Source organism: Globicephala melas, chromosome 2 (genome assembly GCF_963455315.2).
Source record: "Globicephala melas chromosome 2, mGloMel1.2, whole genome shotgun sequence".
NCBI classification, from domain to species: Eukaryota; Metazoa; Chordata; class Mammalia; order Artiodactyla; family Delphinidae; genus Globicephala; species Globicephala melas.
The window spans coordinates 90,863,767-90,888,813 of NC_083315.2; the positions used below are offsets into that span (position 1 = coordinate 90,863,767).

The 25,047-nt window shown below is 36.0% G+C and overlaps 1 protein-coding gene across 4 annotated transcripts in view; it reads right to left on the reverse strand.

Annotated features, from left to right (window-relative positions):
* Positions 1-25,047, reverse strand: part of TMEM62 (transmembrane protein 62) — a 34,534-nt gene that overhangs the window by 1,509 nt on the left and 7,978 nt on the right. For 2 of the 4 annotated variants that reach the window (XM_030842893.2, XM_030842899.3), the window contains 10 exons: positions 24,224-24,365; positions 21,629-21,753; positions 21,359-21,481; positions 17,288-17,443; positions 15,219-15,257; positions 14,265-14,424; positions 9,866-9,979; positions 7,150-7,234; positions 3,851-3,955; positions 1,699-1,817 (listed from right to left, as the gene is read on the reverse strand). In XM_030842893.2, coding sequence (XP_030698753.1) covers positions 1,699-1,817; positions 3,851-3,955; positions 7,150-7,234; positions 9,866-9,979; positions 14,265-14,424; positions 15,219-15,257; positions 17,288-17,443; positions 21,359-21,481; positions 21,629-21,753; positions 24,224-24,365 — 1,168 coding nt within the window. The remainder of the gene's footprint in view (positions 1-1,698; positions 1,818-3,850; positions 3,956-7,149; positions 7,235-9,865; positions 9,980-14,264; positions 14,425-15,218; positions 15,258-17,287; positions 17,444-21,358; positions 21,482-21,628; positions 21,754-24,223; positions 24,366-25,047) is intronic. The other 2 variants (XM_030842894.2, XM_030842901.3) reach the window with 1 other exon arrangement.

Sequence of the window (25,047 nt, forward strand, 5' to 3'; positions counted from 1 at the left end):
CTGGGTCACAGGAGGTAACTGGGAGATGGGCCCTCTGAGGCCTGAAGGACAGAAATGAGTCAGTGGAAGGAAGTGCATTCCAGGCAGAAGAAACAAATGAAAAGCCCAGAGGTGGGAGAGGTTAGCTGGAACATGGTAAGCCAGGTGGAAACTGGGGCAGTCAGCATGACCCAGATCACGTCACTGATTTGCTTAAAGGGTTTTAAGCTGAGAAGTGAGTGAGCTGATTAAGATTTTAAAAGGACCACAGTGCATGCTCTGTGGCAAACTGACAATAGGGAGGCAAGAGCAGCAGTGGGAAACCAGTTAGGGGGTTACTGCAGCAGCCCAGGCAAGAAATAATTATTATTTAGACAAGGGTGGTGGTAACAGTAATAGTGGTGGATTCAGCACATATATTGGAGGTAGATCAAATACAGTACTACTTGCTGATGAACTAGATATAAAGTATAAAGGAAGGAGAAAAATTGAAGATACACCCTGGAGAAGATACATCCTGGATAATTTATTGACATTGGAAAGAACTGGGGGAGGAACAGGTTCAGGGATAGAAATTAAAGGTCCTGTTAGAGGTATATTAAGTTGAGATTCCTGTTAGATATCTAAGGAAGATGCAAAATGGTGGTTGGAGGCACCTGAGGTGCAGAGAAGAGGTCTAGGTCAGAGATATTATAGATTTAGGGGCCATGGGCCTAGATGATACATAAAATCCATTCTTAGTGTACTATTTATTTTTTTATTTTTTATTTTTGTACTATTTATTAAAATATGACTATAAGCCCACCTTTTGGTAAGGGTCAGGTTTTACTTGGAATAAGAGTGCTCCTGAGAGACAGCCTCCATCTACATAATAGAAAACTGAACTAGACCCAGATCTAGTCACATATAAAATGCTGCTAAACAGAGAATATTCTGGTCTGTGGTCAGTGTTCACTAGGCAAAGATCTTCCCTACTTGTCTGTCTCTAATCCTGCTGATCATGTTTTATTGCCCTCTTATGAGGCTGTGAACTCATTTCAAACAATGTTTTTGGATCTCTTATACAACTCTAGATCATCACCTCAGATTTTGATTCATTAGCCCCATCAGATGAGTACAAGAGAAAAATTGTTAGGTAAATAGTTTTCAAACCCATTTATAGAAATTTGCTATAGGTCTGGGTTTTTTATTTGTGTTTGTTCTAAAGGAACGTCAATCCAAATGTAAACCTAACAAATCAGTGTTTCATAAACAAGTGTATTGCTAGGACATCACTAGAAAGCTTCCACTGGGTAACTGACCCACTTTTCTTGTGTGTCTATTTTTCTTTTCCTCCCTCTGAAACAATTTCCTTCTTCATTATCATAACCAATTTTGTTTTACCCAGAAGTCTCATTTATTCTACCGTAAGTCTCTTCTTTCACTGTTTATCGATGAAAAAGCACAGTGAAACAAACAACAAAAACAAAAAGCTCTTTCACCTCTTATAAAACTTCCTGCCAAAAATGTATTTTAGATGTTTACAAGAGTGGTGGAGCAAAGAGCTTAGGAAGCACTCTAAAAGCAAACAAAACACCAGATACTAAAGACTGCCCTGCCAGTAAATTAGAAAACATGATCTATGGTGATAAATTTGGGATTTGGGATTTAATTCATAACTATTATGCAATTAGCCCAACAAGGCCAAGATGTTCTTAAATTGCGTTTCTGACTTCTTACCTGGAGAATTCCAACTATAAACGTTACACTGCCTTGTAGGAAATGTCCGTCAACAAAGATCCCAAAGGAAAAGCAGCAACCCAATTTGCCTTTAGTGATTTCACCAACAAACCATGGTCCTGAAAGAGGCAATGAACAAGAAAGGAAGTTAAATAACTATGACTGATTACATACATCATGACATGCATTTACAGAAATAATGAAAAAATATGAGACTAGTCATCTATAAGCATTTATTTGTATAGCTTTTCTTCTTTGCTAATCTCTGTGTTGCACTCAATATCCTAGCTAACCAATTATTTGCTCCTTTGCTCCATATTTCTCTAGATTATAAAATTGCCTGAGTACGTGCTATACCTGGAATAGATTCCAGAAACAGATAGGAGTACGTTCACAAATTTTAGAAGTTTCTATTACAGTAGTAACCTCAATATAAAGCATTAACATTTCCTTTAAGAAGCAAAAAGGTACTCCATAGATACCACAGTTAATTTTCCAGATAACTGAGATTTACTCCTTTACGCAATAAGACTTCAACCACTTTAATCATTCTAAAACACTTCTTTCTTATAAATATTAATGAATGTATTTTAACCTTTTCTGGCTGACCCACAGTCATTACTTTGTACATCAACTACATACTCAGGGTTAACATGTACAAAGTTTAACTCACTTCTTTATTTTAATTTTTCATCTGCAATGCCAGAATGACTTTTCTCTACCCCGTATTATTATTTACTGCCCCTTCTCAATGTTCAGGCATCTAGAACTACTATATTGTCAAGAGTGATTAAGGGACAGTCGGATTTCCCTTCTCAAAATGTAATACCATCATTTGCTGGTAAGGGTAGATTTCAACTGGGACTTCCCTGGTGGTCCAGTGGTTAAGACTCCACGCTCCCAATGCAGGGGACCCGGGTTCAATCCCTGGTCAGGGAACTAGATCCTGCATGCCACAACTAAAAGATCCCACATGCCACAACGAAGATCCCACGTGCTGCAACTAAGACCCGGTGCAGCCAAATAAATAAATGAATAAATATTAAAAAAAAAAGAGTAGAGTTCAACTTTAAAAAGTCATAGGTAATTTTCTCAGATATATATTATATATACTCCATTAGATACACATTAGTTTTAAAAAGTGTTTCCCCTTTAAGTTTCAACCTTTAAAAATGAAACAACTTCTCCCCTTCTAATGTTTTCCTTTACAGCCAGGAACCAAATCACCTGCTTTGCCTCCTAGTGGAAGACTAGTGTGTAAAACAGCTTCAACCTATCTTCTAACAAGAAAACCAACCTCAAAAGGGGAATCTGGCATAGCTTGTTATACAGAATTGTAAAGGGTCATATTATTTCTTTAACTACTTTCTGTTCTCTGGTGGGAGTTACTAATGAGGAAAGAAAAGTCCAAAGATGGACTAAAAGTAGAAAACATAGACTAAGCAACCAATAGTCTAATCTACTCCTAAATGACTCTTAGTAAGGAACATTAGTAAAAAGCTTTAAAAAGAGACTCACAGTGCTTTCTGCTTCCATAACTGACTAAGTGATTTTGTCAGTATTGGGTATAATAATTAACATAAGAGAAGAGCTCAAATGCCTGAACTCACTGCTCATCTCAGTTTCTCTCTTTTTTGAGCTGAGTTTTTAGGAGTCACACGGTAGTAAATAGTCACTCAACTACATACTAGGCATTGTGCTTAATGCTGGGCATAGAGGGGAACAAGATAGATAGGACATCAATGGATATTCTAATGAGGGGAGAGATGATATATACAGAAGATAATCATAAATTCTGATAAAGTAATGAAAGAAATAAAAAGTATGGTGAAATAGAGGATAAAGCTTTAAGGTGGTCAAAGAAGGCTGCTCTGAGATGGCATTGAAGCTGAACTTCTATCTTCTATTAGGTTTCTACACAAATACTAATTGTCATGGTCCTCTCAGCACCCTTAAGTTAACTTGGTGTTGACTAAATGTCCTTTAAGTTAGGAAAGAACTTTATTTCCCAAGATCATGTCACAGGAAATGACTTATGAAAGAGTGGTGTGCCGGTCATTATGCTCTCAAGAACCTAAATGACTACTGTTAAAATTCTCAGTATATTCTTGGGCAGAATTCTCCACAGTCTCAGGTTTCCTAATTGACTTACCCAGCACTGTATAGAGTGTCAGCAACAACATAGAATAGTAGAAGATGCTTATTTTGCTCAAGACATGAAGGGAAAATGAGGTCAAATTTACAAATCCTGGAGGTCCTAAACAGAATAAATTTGAAAAATCCAGTGAACACATGCAAAGTTCAAGTTTTTTATAATATTTTCTAGAAGACTTCCATGGGCATCTACTACATTTTCAGCAAATCATTTGTTATATGGATGACACCACTTTAAATTCAGAAGTTGGCAGGAATTCTGATAAACCAACTCACTTAGAATTACAGAGGGTAGGAAGGCAAAGCAATGGTGTAGTTGTGACACACACACACAAACACACATATACTCTGTGCTCAAAGGATGATCAAATCCCTGTTTTCCATGAGATTTAGTATCCAAATGTACAAACTTCCAAAAGTTGCATCAAAATATATCAAAGGCCACCACAATGTTCATTGCAGCACCATTCACAATAGCCAAGACATAGAAGCAATCTAAACGTCCACTGACAGAGGAATGGATAAAGATGTGGTACATATATAATGGAATATTACTCAGCCATAAAAAAAGAACGAAATAATACTGTTTGCAGCAACATGGATGGACCTAGAGATTATCATACTAAGTGAAGTAATTCAGACAGAAAAAGACAAATATCATATGATATCACTCATATGTGCAATCTAATTTTTAAAAAATCATACAAATGAACTTATTTACAAAACAGAAACAGACTTACAGATATTGAAAACAAATTTATGGTTACCAAAGGGGAAACGTGGGGGTGAGGGATAAATCAGGAGCTTGGGATTAACATACACACACTACTATATATAAGATAGATAACCAACAAGGGCCTACTGTACAGCACAGGGAACTCTACTCAATATTCTGTAAAACCTATATGAGAAAAGAATCTGAGAAAGAATGAATATACATATATGTATAACTGAATCACTTTTTGCTGTACACCTGAAACTAACACAATATTGTAAATCAACTATACTCCAATAAAATTTTCTAAAAACTATATATATATAGTACTATATATACTATATATATCAAAGGCATATCAAACAAATATCAAAATTTAATCTTGGGCTTCCCTGGTGGCGCAGTGGTTGAGAGTCCGCCTGCCGATGCAGGGGACACAGGTTCGTGCCCCAGTCCGGGAAGATCCCACTTGCCGCGGAGCGGCTGCGCCCGTGAGCCATGACCGCTGAGCCTGCGCGTCCGGAGCCTGGGCTCCGCAACGGGAGAGGCCACAACAGTGAGAGGCCCGCGTAACGCAAAAAAAAAAAAAAAAAATTTAATCTTAACTATGAGTATCTGTCCAAATATTCCTTTCCCATATATGATACAGCTCTTGACTCACAGCTATCCTCTTACTCCAACTGAAAGGGATCCGCAAAACTCCAAATTAGCATCTCTTAAAGGGAATTCCCTGGTGGTCCAGTGGTTAGGACTCTGCACTATCACTGACGAGGGCCCAGGTTCATTCCCTGGTCAGAAAACTAAGATCCCACAAGCTGTGTGGTGCGGCAAACACACACACACAATACAATGCCAGAAAGCCCAAGCATAAGGGCTTCATTCTGCAGCCACAGACTAAAGCATCACAGTTCCTCAACCCCAGCCAGCCATTTCACTCATCTGCAGCCGATCATACACTGGTTAGCAGAGGACTATGATGGCAAGCTCAGTACACACTGAGCAATGCTAGAGGTGTACTATTTAAAGGTTTAAAGGACTGGCTCCAGTGAAAGACAGCCTGATGTAAGTTAAATAGCACGTCTTCCCTAATAGGCCAGCATATTCATTTTATACTCATAAAACTGTTCAGCCTGACAGTTAATTTCAGACAAAGCCTGATAACGCATGGCCTTTCTCACTTTGTGTGTTTCATACTTGCTACTCATTCATCTCTCAGCTTCTTTCTTGTTCTAGTCTGGTACTTCTCAAAGTATTAATCTATATATCCACCTATAGTAATTATTATTTATTATAAATACATCATTCTTTAGCCTTAGAGGCAGCTATGCTTTAAACTTTAAGCAACGATTCTCTACTTTGGCTACACATTAGAATAACCTGAGGGAACTTTTAGTAAATACTTATGCCCAGGTCTCACCCTCCAGAGATTCTGACTTAATTGGCCTGGGGAAGAGGGGAGCTGGGACAGCAACCCAGCTGATTCTAGGCAGCAGGACTGAAAATAATGCTTTAGACAGAGCCGTGCTTCTCAGCCCTGACTGCACATTGGAATCATCTGGGGTGCTTTAAAAAATACTGATGCTTAGGTCCTACCCCCAGAGATTCTATGTAAACATTGAGGGTGTTGTGTAGACACTGAGATGTTAAAAAGTTCCCCAGGAGATTCTAAGGTGTAGTCAAAGTTGATAAGTGTTGTTTAAAGAAAAAGAAAAAAACTAACCTGGGGTCAGTCTCTTATTAGCTATGAGACATTGGACAGCCTACATAACCCCTGCAGTCCTTAGTCTTCTAATCTTTAAAATGGGGACAATAATACCTACCTCACAGGATTGTTGTAAGGATTAAGTGAGATAATGTAGGTAAAAATATGTTGTAAATTTTAAACAACTATACAAAAATACTGGTATTCCCACATGAAGCTGAGCCCTCCCTCAAATATTTATTTATTTATACTGTGGGCAAGAAAATATATGTGTGCAATAACGCTTCTTGAACTTTTTCATAGAATTTAAAAATATATATAAGCAGACAAACATTCAGTAGGATATGTATACTACCTATTCAGTTCATCATTTTACTGTTTAACCTTTACTACAGTACTCACTTCCCCCACAGTCACTTCCTGATCCCAGGGACTTCATCCAAGCCAAGAAGGGATAATGAACATTTAATCCAACAAGTATTTATTGTCTGTAATGCACAAACTGGGTGCCGTGGAAAAGAGAAAAGAAGTAGAAAACAAGAGCTCCTATATTGAGGAAATTACAGTCTGATTGAAGAGAAAATGTATATACATTTGAAGTGGTAATGTAAAACAAGGTCATTGGCTAGTTAAATACAGAATTAATCCTCAGGAAGGACTGTTGGGATTCAGAGAAGCAAGCGCTCATTATGACCTAGAATGGCTGGAGAAAATGGTATGGAAAAGAGGGTTTGAGGTGAGCATGGTAGCTTGAAGGATGCACCTCACAGAGCTCAGGCAAAGATAATTTGCATTGATATTTATCACTTGGTAATAGTGAGGACATTATGGGATACACTAAAGTAAAGTCTTCTAAGATTAAGGAACCATGGTGACTAACCTTTATGCTCTGGATATGCTCGATAACGAAAAGCAATGAGAATGATGAGCTGGATCAGCACAATCATCACAAAAAGGACCCGGGCCTGCAGAGAAATAGATATTCACATGACATACATACATGGATACAGCTTCAGTTTTTTTAAATGGCCTAATTAACAAAAATGGAAATGACATCATTAGCAGAAATGACTATATGAGAAAAATATACAAAGAGAATTGAACATCTGACCCACCAAAAAAGATAATTGTAAGTTGCCTCAGCATTATTCTTTCAAGATTTGGATATGATACCTGGACCAATGTTGAAACTAAGTGATTTCATACAGTTATATAAAGTGATCAAATTAAAATAGTCTACTTTCACTGTACTAGGATAAGTATAATTTGTACTGTTTTATTTAAAGTTGTATAGGAGTGAAAAAAACACAACAGTACACAGTACACTGCAGGCTGAGTGAACAGAGACTGCATTTCCTTATGCTTTCTCTATCAAGAAGTCACTCACTTGGAGATTAATTCATAGTAAAGAGACATTTTATCTAGGTTCTTGTTTCTCAAAGTATGGGTCCCAGATCATCATTGGAATCACCTTCAGCCTGTTGGGAATGCAGAATCTCAGGCCCCATCTCAGCCCTACTAATCAGAATCTGCCTCTTATTAACATTCCCAGGTGATTCATAAGTACACCAAAGTTTCCAAAGCCTGATCTAGGTGACCATTAAAAATTCCCAAAAGAGGGCTTCCCTGGTCGTGCAGTGGTTGAGAGTCCGCCTGCCGATGCAGGGGACACGGGTTCGTGCCCCGGTCTGGGAAGATCCCACATGCCGCGGAGCGGCTGGGCCCGTGAGCCATGGCCGCTGAGCCTGCGCGTCCGGAGCCTGTGCTACGCAACGGGAGAGGCCACAACAGTGAGAGGCCCACGTATCGCAAAAAAAAAAAAAAAAAAAAAAATCCCAAAAGAAAAATAAATGACACAAAAAGATTTGTAAAAATGAGATGCAAATGCCCATTAGTCATATTTTTTAAAAGTTCAATCACACAAGTAATAAAAGTAAATTAAAATAATAAGGAATTCACATTTTAAGTATGTGAGGATATACACTAAGGTATCTCTGGAAGATGAAATTAAAGGGGGTTTAAATTTTCTTCTGAACATTGTAGCGTATTTTATGTCAATGCCCAGGACAGGGAGATCTGAGGAAAATAAAGTGTAAATTGCCAGAGCTTCTCTGAAAGACAGTTTGACAGTGTATATTAAAGAAAAAATCCCATTTATTCATTCAAGAAATATTTATTTGAGGGCCTACTTGTGTTAGGCATATCAAAAAGACAAAGATCTCTGCCCTCATGGGGCTTATATTTTAATGAGGGGGGACAGACCAAAAACAATGAATATAATAAATAATTTAAAATTTTGGGTAATTATATAATAAATGAAGTATATAGAATAATGTGTCCACTATTTGATCCAACAATTCATTTCCAGAAATTTCCAAAAAAACTAATATGTATGACTCACAGACTTAGAAAACAAACCAGGGGCAAAGGGTGGGGGGAAGGGATAGTTAGAGAGTTTGCGATTGACATGTACACACTGCTATATTTAAAATGGATAACCAGGGACTTCCCTGGTGGCGCAGTGGTTAAGACTCCACGCTCCCAATGCAGGGGGCCAGGGAACTAGATCCCACATGCAATGCTGCAACTAAGAGTTCACATGCCACAACTAAGGAGCCGACGAGCCACAACTAAGGAGGCCACCTGCTGCAACTAAGACCCAGTGCAACCAAATAAATAAATTAAATAAATAAATAAATATTAAAAGAAATAAAATAAAATGGATAACCAAAAAGGACCTCTACTATATAGCACAGGGAACTCTGCTCAATATTATGTAACAACCTAAATGGGAAAAGAATTTGAAAAAGGATAGATACATGCATATGTATAACTGAATCACTTTGCTGTATACTTGAAACTATCACAACATTGTCAACTATACTCCAATACAAAATAAAAAGTTTAAGAAAAAAAACTAGTATGTGCAAAAACTTAGTTATAAGCAGTATTTTTATAGTAGAGGGAAAAATTGGAAACAAATGTCCAACAAAAGGGAAATAGTAAAATAAATTAAGATGTATCTATGATAATATAATGCAGCCAATAAGCATCATTTATAAAATAAATGTGATGTGAGAAAACAGTCAAATTCCTCAGTAGAAAAAATCAGACAGAAAAAAGAGAATGAAAAGTATATTACCATTTTATATTAAAAACTCATATCTTAATGTAAATAAGAGAAAAATAAATAGAGAGTATCATAATGAGAAATACAATGGCTATAATGGCTAGTGTGATAAAAGAATGATGTGGGGCTGATTGTACTTTATTTCTAAATTTTCCAAGTTTTCTATATTAAGCATGTATTATTTATGTAGGAAGAAATATTATTTTTGAAAGATCCCAATCCAATTTAGCACAGTCCCTATAATTCCCTTAGTTATCCTTGTTTTATGGCACTAGGTAGAACTAGGTCCCAAAACAGGTACTATATGTCCATGCCTCCACTTCAAAATCACTGTATTCTTCTAGACAAGCAACTAAACTTTTAATTTTATAAGGTTCCACTTTCTCATCACATGATTATTATATTATTTATGACTTTGGACCTACCAAATTAAAAACACACATAACACTTAGTTGAATTTACTCACCACAGTACAATGGTCAGTAAGGAGAATAAACGATGCCAGAGGATCAAACCTGAGGTGAATGTCCTCTCGAGCAGAAAATATGTGGTGAACACTCTTACTTCTTCCAGCAGAGTCCTAGTTATAAGCACAGCAGAGAAGCAACCCTCATGTACAAATACGTACAATGTTCCAAGATTAAGTTTCCAATAACTTGTCAGTTATCTCAGAATAAGCAATATTTTTTTCATTTACTTTTGATTCTTCCTATAAGCACTTTAAATAAAACTTCTTTTAAACCCTGTAATTCTAGATTTGAACTGGAAATATCAGCATGTATTACAATGTATTCTCTCTTTTAAAAAACAGAAATCTGTATTTCCCTCTGTTTACTGAAAAGCCCTAAAAATAATAATGAACTCAACAACAATGAGCTAGCTGGGCTAGTGCCCAGATTTTGGTCTCAAAATAAAACTTATCACAACAAGAAACCAGTGCTCTTTAGAGAAATAGGTGATTCCAGTTCTTGAGTAAGAAATGCAAAAGAACTTGAAACATCTTCTACCAGAAAGCAAGAAAACTAACAAGGACTACAGGGATTGTATCAAAGGACTTAGTGGCCAACTTGGAGAGGCTCCCACTAGTCAAACAATTGAGCATCAAAAAGAATAAATGCAATGGATTGAAACGTACCAAATATATATATATTTTAACTATGAATTAATAATGATACTAGAAGACTCATTTAGTTACCTTTGGCAGAAGCTAGAGAAGTAACTTATTACTTTGAAAACTGGTTTAGAACAGGAAAGGTGGAGAAAGAATGAAGACTGATCTTGCCTTTCCTGTATGAACTCTGTATCTCGGTACCAAATAGATGAGGCAAATTTTTTCTTTGTGGGACTATTCTAATTAATACTCCTATAATTAGGAGTGTAATTTGAATATCACCATTTTATAACTCTGATGAAATAATGGATCTAGACTGAGATTATCAGTAAGTGCTAATCCCTCAGTGAAAAGCTGGTTGAGTACTGAAAAGCTGAATGGAGGATAAGCCTGCAGTGTGCTGGTACTGGCTTGACTGACCCACAAGGGCCAACTGCTACATATTCAGGAATTTTGCAGACCAGCTGATGTGTCAGTAGCTTAAAACCAGCTACAGGAGAAATATTTATACTATGGAAATTGGTATAAATCAGGGAGACGCTACAAATCAGGGTCCTCCCTTCAAACCTGCCCCAAGCTGGTTGTTAAATATTTACCAGCATACCACTGGGTAGGGTCAACAATATCTGCATACATTGATCAATCTTAACATTATTAAAAGAGAGACAACCAGATACTATAGGCTTCTGATAAAAGCATAAAACACCAAATGAAGTATTCCTGCCAAAAAACAGACTCAGATCTGATCTAACCTCAAATCTAACTACAGTAATAGAAACTAGATGGGGTAGAGGAACATGCTATATGATAACACATGGATATAAACAGCAAAAATCCAGAATACAGAAACAGTACAGGATAAAAGATCCAGTTTCCAAAGCAAAACAAATTGAGAGGGGAAAAAAAAAGGAGGGTGGAGAGGGAACCTATAGGTTAAACGACACTGAAGAGACAATCACCTAAATGCAATATTTGAGCCTTGTTTGGATTCTCATTTGAACCAACCAAACGCAATTATATGTGACAAAATAAGAAAACTGAACACTAGCTGGATAGTTTGATATTAAGGAATTACTGTTAATTTTTCAGGTGTGATATGGTACTATGGTGACTTTTTTTTAAAATAGCTCTTATCTTTTAGAGATATATACTGCCATATTTACACAGATGAAATGACATCGTGGTACAGGGAGGAGAGAAGTGGATGGAGTACAGATGAAACAAGACTGGTCAAAAGTTGATAATCTTTGAAGTTGGGTGAAGGATACATGGAGATTTATTATAGTATTATCTCTTTCATATATTTTAAAAATTCCTCATCATAAAAAGTTTTAAAATAGCAAAAAGAACTTGTACTGGTGTTTATCAAACTTTTATTGCTCAAATGTTCTAACTCTGAATGACAAGTTCTTAGGGTTTTTTTTTAAGTTCTTGTTTTAAAGCAGAGATTTTCTTTAATTTTGAGATATAGAGATTTCTAGAGTTTGCTCTTTAAATTGGCAAAGGAGGCACAATAATCTTAAATTCTGGTTCTCAAACTTTAATGCACATCAGAATCACCTGGAGGGACTGTCAAAACAGATGGCTGGGTTCCATCCCCAGAGTTTCTGATACATAGGTGTGGGATGGGATTTCTAACAAGTTCCTAGGTGATGCTGACGCTACTACTTCAGAAACCACACTGAGAACTGATTTAAAGGTCCAGTTGGTACTAGGCTGCCCAGAACTTTACAGATATTCAATAAATACAGTGAATAGGTAAAATATAAGATAATAAATCGATGTCTTCTCCCACGAATTTTTCTTTCAGACTTATCTATGGTATACTGTATTTAAAAGGACAGAACTTTCTCACTGATGAATGAGGGGACAGGTTCCCTGTTTAATATTCAGTAGACTAATTTTTTAAAGTTATACTCATAGACATAAAACAGATCAGTGGTTGCCTAGAAATGAGGGTGGAGGGAAGGCAGTTGCAAAGGGACATAAGAAAACTTTTGAGGGTGATAGATCATATTGATTGTAGAAATGGTTTTAAGGATGTATAAGAAAGTCAAAACACACAAAATTGTACTCTTTAAATATATGGAGTTTTTAAATATAAATTCTACCTCAATAACGTAAGAAATGTTAAACATATAAAAAGTATATGTGATTTCACATTTTTACTAAGGATTCAACTAAGCAGGCAGAAAGGTTCAAGAAATGTGAGCTATGGTTTCTTCCTCATAAAACTACAGAAGCTGAGGTTCGGAAGCAATCCAAAGATTTGGAAGTTCCCCATTCCAACAGTGAGCAGGTCTCCTATGGTTGCTCCTACTTCTTCCCCATGACTGTAAAGATAGGGAACAATTTATTCTATGTGCACTTGTATCTTCAAGTCTTTTTTTTTTTTTGCGGTATGCGGGCCTCTCACTGCGCCACCAGGGAAGCCCTTCAAGTCTTTTTAAAATGAGCCAACTTCTAATATGAAAGACATTAAGGAGTTCATCCCCAGGAGTCCCTCCTTCCACTTTCTACCCATGAGTGTCTTCTTCCTCCTAAGCAGAACACTTCAAAGATGGGTGGTACTGGGCTTCCCTGGTGGTGCAGTGGTTGAAAGTCCGCCTGCCGATGCAGGGAACATGGGTTCGTGCCCGGGTCCGGGAAGATCCCACATGCCGCGGAACAGCTGGGCCCTGTGAGCCATGGCCGCAGGGCCTGCGCATCCGGAGCCTGTGCTCCACAACGGGAGAGGCCACAACAGTGAGAGGCCCGCGTACCCCCCCCCAAAAAAAAAAGATGGGTGGTACTGCAAAGTGCCTTCTCTCGTTTCCTCATCTATGAATTGGGGATAAAACTACCCACCACATAAGATTGTTATACAGATTTCGTAAAAAATTCTAAGTGTCTGGCATCTCCTTAGAAGAAGCTCAGTAAATAGCTCCTTCCTGCTCTAAATCCTTCTCTGTGACACATACAAAAAAGATAATGAAAATAATCACGTGTTTTCTGAAGGATTACCTGATAATCTTCAAACCAAGACTTAACATTAAAAGATTAAACAGTTTAAAACTTCATCAAATCATAAAGTTGTAGAAATTGACAGATTTTTTTTTCCAGAAACTAATTTTTTAGCACAGTCTATCCCCTAAAGTGTTTCAAATTGTTGATGAAACTGCTCTATTTTGGTGATGATGATCACTTTCTACTCTGGCAGGTCTAGTGAATTAAATGCTCCCCAAGCTGAATCAGAAAAGGGACAGGCAGACAGTTACTGCATGTGCTATCAATGCCCACTCCCCAAACAAAAAATCCCTTTGATGGATGCCTTAAAAATTATTTATCCTAGAGCTTTCAAAATAGTGACACAATTTCCTATACTTGGAGACAGCAATCAAAGGCGTGGATACGTAAATATTATGTTTTCTGACTTATTCTATTATCTTCAGGAATATTGGGGAATGTGCTCCCATTATTAAAAGATTCTGGCCAAAGCTGGAAGAAAACAGAACAATGATTCCCTGGGGATAAAAAGAGGGGACTATAGCCAGTAGTTGCACACTCATGTCCTCTGCCCAGTTTTTAGTCTAAAAGTAGAATTATTCCTGAGTGTCCATTTTCAGAACATACTAAATCCAGTGTATTCAAATTATTTATTAACTTAGTTTCATCTTATCAATTGACAAAAACAAAACAAAACAAAAAACAAATCGGAGTTCAATGTGGTTACAGCCTAATCATTCACATAGCAAGCTGAAAATTACTAACTTACCTGGACGATTACTTCTATGTTATGTGTCCTATTATTGTAGTTTCTTGGATTCCACTTTAGTATGAAAATAGGACCAGACAAATGACTAGCTTGCCCTAAATGAACTCCATCAATCTTAACTGCGACTGAAGTAATGGAAGATAAGGAAAACACCAAGACTCTAAAATGAGAGCATAAATGCATGGTTTTAGGTATTTGGCATTGTTTTTATAAAGAAGAATAACCCTATTATAACCTGAAAAGATGTAAGTACAGTTGGCCTTCCGTTGGTTGATCTGCGAGTTACTGGGATGTGGAACCTGTGGTTTCTACCAACCATGGATCGAAAATATTCAGAAAAGAAAAATTTCAAGAAAGTTCCCAAAAGCAAAACTTTAATTTGCCTCTCGCCAGCAACTATTTACATAGCAGTTACATTGTGTTAGGTATTATAAGTAATCTAGATATGATTTAAAGTATAGGGAGGATGTGCATAGGTTATATGCAAATACTACACCAGTTTATATAAAGGACTTGAGCATCTGTACACTTTGGTATTCCCAGGGGGTCCTGGAACCAATCCCCCAGAGATACCGAGGGACAACGGTAAGGCAGACCATTACACTGTACAAATGTTCATATGACACTCTTCATATGATCTGGTTTCTTTCTAAATGGTGGCTTCTGGAGTTGTATAATTCAGCCAACCTGAATTGGTGAGAAATCAGAAACTATTCTAAATCTAAATCTGATATCCAGCTCCTATCAAGAAACCTGACCAAGAGATGTATGTTCCACTTACCTAGTGATCAAAAGAAATAAATTAAAGCATATTGGTACCCTTTTTTTCCAGAATAATTAGTAAATTTTTTTAAAAGTACAATATCCAATAATGATAAGAGTGCTGTGAAACTGGCACTCATATTGCTTGGTAACATTATAAATTAGTATCTGTTTTAAAAAGTAATCAGGTACCTTGTGCACTGCTGGTGGGAATGTGAAATGGCGCAGCCACTGTGGAAAACAATGTGGAGGTTCCTCAGAAAATTAAACATAGAATTACCACATGATCTAGCAATCCCACTTCTGAATATATACCCAAAGAACTGAAAGCAGGGACTGGAACACATATTTGTACACCCATGTTCATAGCAGCATTATTTACAGTAGTGAAAAGGCAGAAGCAAAAATGTCTATCAACAGATGAACGGATAAACAAAATGTAGTGTATGTATGCAATGAAACAGTGAATACTCAGCCTTAAAAAGCAAGGAAATTCTGAAACATGCTTCAAAATGGATGAGAACATTATGCTAAATGAAAGAAAGCCAGTCACAAAAGGACAAATACTGTATGATTCTCCTATGAGGTACCTAGAGTTGTCAAATTCATAGAGACAGAAAGTAGAATTGGTGGTTGCCAGGGGCTGGGGGGAGGGGGAATAGGGAGTTAGTGTTCAATGGGTACAGAGTTGCAGTTTTGGAAGCTGAAAAAAATGGTGATGATGGTTGCACAACAATATAAAGGTACTTATTGCCACTAAAAATGCTTAACATGGTAAATTTTATGTTATGTATATTTTACCACAATTTTCTGAAAAAGAATAATGATTTTAGTTGCAAAAAAAAAAAGTAATCAGGCAATCTTTATCAACAGTCACAAAGGAATTCAAACTATTTCACCTAGAATCCTATTTCCAGAACTCTATCTACAGCAATTATTCAAATGAAGGAAGAATCTATATGCATCAGATGTTCATCCTCAAATTAGAAAAAAATCTGAAAGTTCACCAATAAGATAGGAAAATGGTTAAACTGTGGTCCATTCTCTCTGTTGACAGAAAAAAAATAGCAATTAGAATACACGGTGCCCTATGATTACGACTGTGTAAATACAGGCCTGAAAGAGAATGCCTGAGAAGGAAAACTCATGTTAATAATAGTTCTATTGGGGTATGGGGGGGGAGTGGGACAGGGATACACATATAATCCCATTACTCTATTTTCCAAAAGTTATGTTGTACTGCTTTTCAAAATAAAATTTAAAAGAGTATATTAAAACAAGTGCCCTTATGTTTGCAAAAGGTTATGTCTCTTTGCAAAAGGAATGTTAATGTCTCATTAAGATTCTATTTGATACTACCCAGCCATAAAAAAGAACGAAATAATGCCATCTGCGGCAACATGCATTCAACTAGAGATTACCATACTAAGTGAAGTTAGAAAGACAAATACCATATAGTATCACTTATATATGGAATCTAAAATATGACACAAATTAACCTATCCATGAAACAGCAACAGAATCAGGGACATAGAAAATAGACTGGTGGTTGCCAAGGGGGAGGGGGTGGGGGAGGGAAGGACTGGGAGTTTGGGATTAGCAGATGCAAACTGTTATATATGGGACGGGTAAACAGCAAGGTCCTACAGTACAGCACAGGGAACTATATTCAATATCCTGTGATAAACCATAATGGAAAAGAATATGAAAAAGAATGTATACATGTATAACTGACTCACTTTGCTCTCAGAAGTAATTAATACATTGTAATTCAACAATACTTCAATAAAAAATAAATTAAAAAAAAGATTCTATTTATATGCACTGTCAAATTCATATGCCAAATGATTTTTCAATTCCGGAAGGTTTACATAGCTTTTGCTTTTTTGAAAGGCTATGTAGCAAAACAAAAAAATATATACTTCTGATATATGATGTAAATTTTTTTAAGTAGGATACAAATGAATAGGTACATTATGATTACAGCAATGTAAAACCATGCATATAAAAAAGCGAGAATAAAAGACAAAAATAATAATGGTAGGATTATGGGTTTCTAGATTTTTTTTTATTTCAGCAGCTTAAAAATTATATACTTTTTAACTGAATAGGAATGAAACAGTAGGCAATTTATATAATGTTTAGATTGCTGAGAAAACTAAAGTAGAGCATCTCATAGCTTTCACATAAGAATGCAATCACAATGACTTACTCTTCATCAATATCAAACTGAAAGTAAATTCTGAAAAACTGCTACATACCTGATGTGTGTTGAGTGAAGGAGTCTTTCTAGTGGTTCATGTTTAGCAGAACTATAGAGGAGTGATTTAGGATTAGTGATAAGAACCACAGGCCACTCGCCAAAGATCAAATCTGCAAAGCTAAAGAGGTCATGATCAAAAGCAAAGATCCGGTACCTAGACACCAGAGGACAATAAGGTAATTTAGTTACTTCATATTATAAGACGGCCTGAAGGATATATACAGAACAAATGTAAAACGATAAAACTATACTTTCTGAGATCATGAATTTGAATGCAGAGTAAATAATATTGTTCCTCTTTCTTCCCTTGCCCTTATCACTTTATACATTTTGGCACATGTGACATGTGTCACAACTGGGATCTGACTGAAGCAATGAATTTTTACTGTGTCCTAGAACAATGCCTGGTACATAGCATGTACTCTTTAATTTTTAAATAAATGTTTGTTGAATTAAGTCATTTGATTTCTATACTTTAAGACTATTTTGAACCTAAAACATTCATCATAAGTCTAATAATATCTGACATTCTTCATCCCATCAACAATGCTACATAAAATATTAAAATAAACACACTTAGAAACCTTTAATTCTTCTTTTAAACTTTTATTTCTATAATTTCAAAGAAAACAGCAAAAGTTAAGTGGTTTTGATTTTCTAAATGCACAATGAAAGGTAAAACTATTCACTAAAAAGTAACCAAAGTTTTGTATTTTCTAACTTTTAGAACTAAGGAGAGAAATGATTAGCTATGGCAGAAACAATAGTGCTCACCAAATACTCCACGTGCTCCCCTGCATTTCCCAGTCTCCCTGGTATTAGGTTGGGGCCATGTGACTAGTTCTGGCCAATGGGCTGTGAACAGAAGTGACACGTATCACACTTCTGGTCCAAAGTACTTAAGAATGGATATGAGTTCTCTGTGATCTCTTGCCTGCCCTGGAATTGAGGTGTTGAAATAGTCACATTATAGACGGAGGAAGTCTGAATCCCTGAGTTACCCCATGGAGGAGAATTTCCCTGACTTATACTGATTTACATAAATGAAAAAATAAACATCTGTTGTGTTAAGCCATTGATATTTCTAGATTTATTTGCATCCACAACAAAGCCTAGTCTAACATTACTAATACACTAACTGTTTTTAAAAACTCTCCTAGGGAATTCCCTGGCAGTCCAATGGTTAGGACTCCATGCTCTCACTGCTGAGGGCCGGGGTTCTATCACCAGTTGGGGAACTAGGATCCCACAAGACATAGCCAAAAAAAAAAAACCTCTTCTATTGTACTAATATAATTTAAACGTTTATAAGGGCAGGTAAAGGTTAGGTCCTTTCAGTAAAACAAACTCCAAATAAAACCCCAGGGTTGGAATACAGGAGAGCAGGTGGGAAGAGAAAGAAAGGAAATGGCTCCATAATTAACATCACTTAACTTGTAACTGTAGCATTTATAAGAAATAAAGAAGCTGATCAAGGGTTAGGAAGGCTACCTGGTAAAGGCAATTCCAGCCCAGCCCACAGCCTCACAGTCATGAACAGACAGGTCTTAGTTCAAAGTAATTACAGTTGCCAACTAATCACAGGCTTCAAGCATAGCTCTTATACAGTTTCTAGAAAAGCCAACTGAAATGAATAAGTTCCTTCCAAGATATAAAGCTGCTTTTTAATGAATGGGAGTACAGTTGACCCTTGAACAATGAGGGCGTTGGGGCACCGACCCCCAAGCAGTAGAAAATCCGAGTATAATTTCCCAATCAGCCCTCTGTATCCTCAGTTCCACATCCACAGATTCAACTAACCACAGATTGTGTGGTACTGTAGTATTTTGTGAAAAACATCTGAGTATATGTTGACCTGCACAGTTCAAACCGTGTTGCTCAAAGATCAACTGTAGTTATTAGAAAGATAACATATTCAGCTCAACAAATATTCACTAAGTACCTAATATCTTCATAGCACTGGGTTTGACTAAGTTAAAGAGCAATTGATAAAAAACAATGAGGTGATACTTATTTATATTTAAACTTGCACTTAGTTATTCTCAAATATATCTATTTCGTTCTTCTCAATAAATATATATTTATATATATTTAACTATACTATATCTATACTATACTATATACACTATATATATACTATATATATAGTATATAGTATATATATATAGTATAGTATATAGTATAGTATATACTATACTATATATATACTATATACTATATATAGTATATACTATATACTATATAGTAGTATATATATATATAGTATATATATATACTATATAGTATATAGTATAGTAGTATAGTAGTATAGTAGTATAGAGTATAGTAGTATAGTAGTATAGTATAGTAGTATAGTATAGTAGTATAGTAGTAGTATAGTAGTAGTATAGTATACTATAGTATACTATAGTAGTAGTAGTATAGTAGTAGTATAGTATACTATAGTACTATACTATACTATACTATAGTATACTATACTATATAGTATACTATAGTATACTATATACTATAGTATACTATAGTATAGTATACTATAGTATAGTATAGTATAGTACTATAGTATACTATAGTAGTATAGTAGTATAGTATAGTATATAGTATATAGTATAGTAGTATATAGTATAGTAGTATAGTAGTATAGTATAGTAGTATATATATATATATATACACTATATATATAGTATATATTATATATATACTATATATATAACATATATAGTATATATATAGTATATATAGTATATATATACTATATATATACTATATATATACATATACTATATATATAGTATATATACTATACTATACTATACTATACTATACTATAACTATACTATAATATATAACTATACTGTATCCTTTTGATAAATAAGTTATGTTTTCTCTTCAGAAGACTTTAACCTTAGATCTACCATATGACCCAGCATTTCCACTCCTGGGTATATATCCAATTTGAAAAGATACATGCACCCCAATGTTCATAGCAGAATTATTTACAATTGTCAAGATATGGAAGCAACCTAAGTGTCCATCAACAGAAGAATGGATAAACAAGATGTGGTACATATACAATGAAATACTACTCAGCCATAAAAAAAGAATGAAATTTTGCCAGTTGCAACAGTGATGGACTTGGAGGGTATCATGCTAGGTGAATAAGTCAGACAGAGAAAGACAAATGTTGTATGATACCACTTACATGTGGAATCTAAGAAATACAACAAACTAGGGAATATAACAAAAAAGAAACAGACTTACAGATATAGAGAACAAACTAGTGGTTACCAGTGGGGAGAAGGAAGGGAGGAGGGGCAAGATAGAGGTAGGGGTTAAGAGGTACAAACTATTACATATAAAATAAGCTACAAGGATATATTGAACAGCACAGGGAATACAGCCAATATTTTATAATATCTATAAATGAAGTATAACCTTTAAAAATTGTGAATCACTATACTGTACAACTGTAACTTACATAATATTGTATAACTATACTTCAATTAAAAAAGTGTTTAATAATAATAATTTTTAAAAGACTTTAACCTTAATATAACCAACTATAATCTGTTTGAAGAACTTAAATCACTAACATGTTGTAGCAATAACTAGAAAGGCAAATATCAAATTCAGGGAAAAAGATGACGTATTTCTAGCCCTAGTGTTTCTCAAAGTATGGTCCATTGAGCATCTGGTGGGCTTTTTAAAAAAAAGCAGTTTCTTGTGTCCTAACCCAGACCAACACAGCCAATATCTCTAGAGACAGGGCCTGGTAATTTTTATTTTTCATAAGCTCCTCCATAGATCTCGTGTATACTAGATTTTGAGAACTATTTCCTAGAGGATGCATTTGAAAAGCCAACATAACATAGTGATGGCAAACATAATTGCTGCAACAAAGTTTCTGCATAAGGATAAAGACTGCCAGATACATATATTCCTTCAAAAACATAGAGATATCACATGTTTTTCCTTAACTGGGATCACTCACTCATGATAGTGATCAGAAAACTATCATTGCTTTAGCAAAACTTACACGTATAAGTTGTATTCTGTGGGGTAGTTCCCTTACCTTCTGTTATCCTTCCAGTCTCCCACCTCAAGTTCCAAAGTGCCCTGGAAGTGACGAGTGTGCAAAACAGGCATCAGTCCACCAAGTGTGTGGAGGTGCCCACACAAATAAGCTGTAGCCGAACTAACCAATGAAAAATAAATGAAATAAATGAACAAAGATAACTTGTGATGCCAAACTAATAAAAATATCTCTTCAGAAAAGCAAGATAGGTAGAACAACATAAAAGAATTAAAAGCAATTCATTTTGATTTTGGAAGCTTGCCTCACCTCATTATGGACCGAATTCCTGGTGATGGAGAAAGGATAGTGGATGTTGTGAAGTGTCCAAACCAAATACTGTGGTTGCTCCGACTACTTTCCTTGGCCAGTAATGAAAGATCCTCCATCTGTTTCTGAAATCAGAGAAAAACAGAAGGAGCTTTAATTAGAGCTCAGGCTGAAATCTAATGTCAAGAGGTTACACAACTCCCTTGAGGTTTTATAATATTACGTCTAAAGCTTAAACCCTACTAACCAGTGACCTGTATGGACCTCTGTAAGTTTCAAACTGTTTAAACATACAATTCATTTGATCCTAAAAATAACTCTGCACTAAGGAGGACAGGGATTATTCCCATTTGATAGATAAAGAAACAGAAATAAACAATCTTTAAATTACATAAATTTTTTTCTTTATTTATAAATTTCTTTGCAGCAATGAAGAAGAACCACTAATCTTTTCAGCCCTGTATACCACAGTGCAATTAATAAAGAGGATATTGAAACTAAACTTCTAAAACAAGATGAACATATGTCCACAGAAAGCCTTGTACCTGAATATTTACAACATTCTACTCATAACAGACAAAAACTAGAAACCACCAAAAAATTGCAGTATATCCATACCCATACAACGGAATACTACTCAGCAATAAAAAGGATATACACAGTAATAGGGATGAATCTCAAAAACATACTAAGCAAAAGAGGCCGGACACAAGAGTACCTACTGTATGATTTCATTTATGTAAAATTCTAGAACAAACAGCACTAATCTATACTGACAGAAAACACATCAGTGGTTCCCTGGGACTGCAGGTGAAGACTAACAACACAAGAGAACTTTCTGGGGTAATGGAAATGTTCTGTCTTGATTGTGCTGACAGTTACACCAGTATATACATTTGTCAAAGCTCTTCAAATACTCAAAATGAGTGCATTTTATTGTCTGTAAACCATCCCTCATAAAGATGATTTCTAAAATAACTTGTATATATAAATATATACATTAATATTATCTCCAAAGTGCTTATAGCAATGAATTCCTGGGCCCTACTTTCAGAGTTTCTAATTCGTTAAGTCTCAGACAAAGCCTAGGAATCTGCATTTTACAAAACAGCTGCTTTTCATGCAGATTATCAAATCATACCTTAAAAAACACTATTCTAAAGGGTAGGCTTTAAAATAATAAGCTGATCAACTCTGTCTAAAGACACTCAGTAGACAGGAAACAAAATATACCTTCCTTAAATAAAATGCCTAATAAACCCAAAGCATTTAACAATATTCTGCTCAAGTTTCTTTGAACCCTCATATCACTTTAAATCTTTCAGCACTTAGCAAATTCTGCCTTTTATTATAGTTATTTCTGTATAGGTCTTAAGCCCCACCAGTACATTAAATATTCTAAGAGGCCAAGCACTTGATCTTATCACCCTTGTATTCTTATATATGGACACATATGTCTTGCGTTTGGGCACGTGCTCAATAATGAGTTGACATTTGCCGTACCAAGAAATAATTAGAGGTTCTCAGATGTGACTTTCCATACAGTTTTAATCCAGCAACAATTTTCACCGAGCTTAACGAAAAATACTTTAAAAGAAACTTATTTAGGACTTCCTTGGTGGCGCAGTGGTTAAGAATCTGCCTGCCAATGCAGGGGACACAGGTTCGATCCCTGATCTGGGAAGATGCCACATGCCGTGGAGCAACTAAGCCCGTGCGCCACAACTACTGAGCCACGAGCCACAACTATAGAGCCCACGTGCCACAACTACTGAAGCCCACACACCTAGAGCCCGTACCCTGCAACAAGAGAAGCCACTGCAATGAGAAGCCCGTGCACCGCAAGGAAGAGTAGCAAGTACACCGCAAGAAGAGTAGCCCCCGCTCATCACAACTATAGAAAGCTCGCATGCAGCAATGAAGACCCAATGCAGACAAAAAATAAATGGAAAAAAAAAAAAAAAAAGAAAACTCATTTACTTCGATGGTTGCCCTTCTCGTACCAAAAAAATATAGACCATTAGTTAGAAATGGCAACTGTGGGGATTTAGGAATATACCATATAGTATACAAAGCTGTATGCCCTGTGCCTTGCAAAGTGCATGCTGCACTTAGTACATATTTATTTTATTTTTTAAAAATATTTATTTGGCTGCGCTGGGTTAGTTGCGGCATGCAGGATCTTCGTTTTAGTATAAGGGCTCTTTTAGTTGCAGTATGCGGGCTCTTAGTTGTGGCATGCGGGATCTAGTTCCCTGACCAGGAATCAAACCCTGGTCTCCCCCATTGGGAGCAAGGAGTCTTAACCACTGGACCACCAAGGAAGTCCCAGTACATATTTAACAACTGTTTACTGAATTAATGTAAAATGTGAGGTACTGCTTTCCCAGATTTTGGAACAAGGACAGGGATAACAATAATAGGGTTCAAGTAGTCGATAATTTCTTCTAGCCATACCTGTAACCACAGCAGAATTTTCCTCAAGCATTTCTAGATAAGAACTTGTTTACCTAGTATAACTTTAAGTGAGCCGCATGTATCTGGGAAAAGATAAAATAGGTTAGCTGCAAAGGGAAGTGAGATTTTTTACTGTACCTGATCTAAAATTCCAAAGAAATTAAAAGGTCTCTTAGGCCCTGGATTTATGGTGGCATCCAAAGAGATGAAAGAATAGTTGCCAAAGGGAGTACTGTGGACGTAATGGAAAGAGCCATCCCTACGTACAGCAGAATATTTCCTAAAAAATACAAGACAGGAAAGTTTTAGTGTAATCATAAAATAACAGAATGAGTTTAAATTCCTGCCCTAATATCACACTATATTTTGCCTCCCTTTGAAAAGGAAATTTCCATGATCTGACAGAGAAATACACAAAACTAGATCCACAATGGATACATCGATTAAAAGAAATTTTAAAGATTTTCTCCCATTGTTTCCAAAGATTCAGGCAAACATATTCATCAGTAACCAAGCACAAGGTCACCAAGCAAAGCAGAGAAGTACGTGGCTAATTTAGGTGGTCCACTAAACATTTTAAAAGAGATTAGTCAGAATCCAGGGAAATGGTATTTATCAATCATCAAAAATTTTAGTGAGGGCCTTCTAAGTACCTAGCAGAATTCTTGGTATAGTGAGATACAACTGTTTACTTCTTGAAACAGGACTGCAGAGGCTTAAGTCACAATAAAGCCTTGCAAAGATGAAGTCATCAAGCCAGGAGAAAAATGTTAGGTCTGGGCCAGTAAATCTTTTATCGGTTCCTAAAAATATATTGAAAACATACACAGGGTCCACATCCAGTAATGAAAGTCCTCACCACCTTAAGTATCAACAGTATTCAAGTGTCCAGAAAGTTGGAGAGTAAAGATGGGTAACAGAGTACACAGAGTCGGCACTCATTAAGTATTTATTGAATAAAT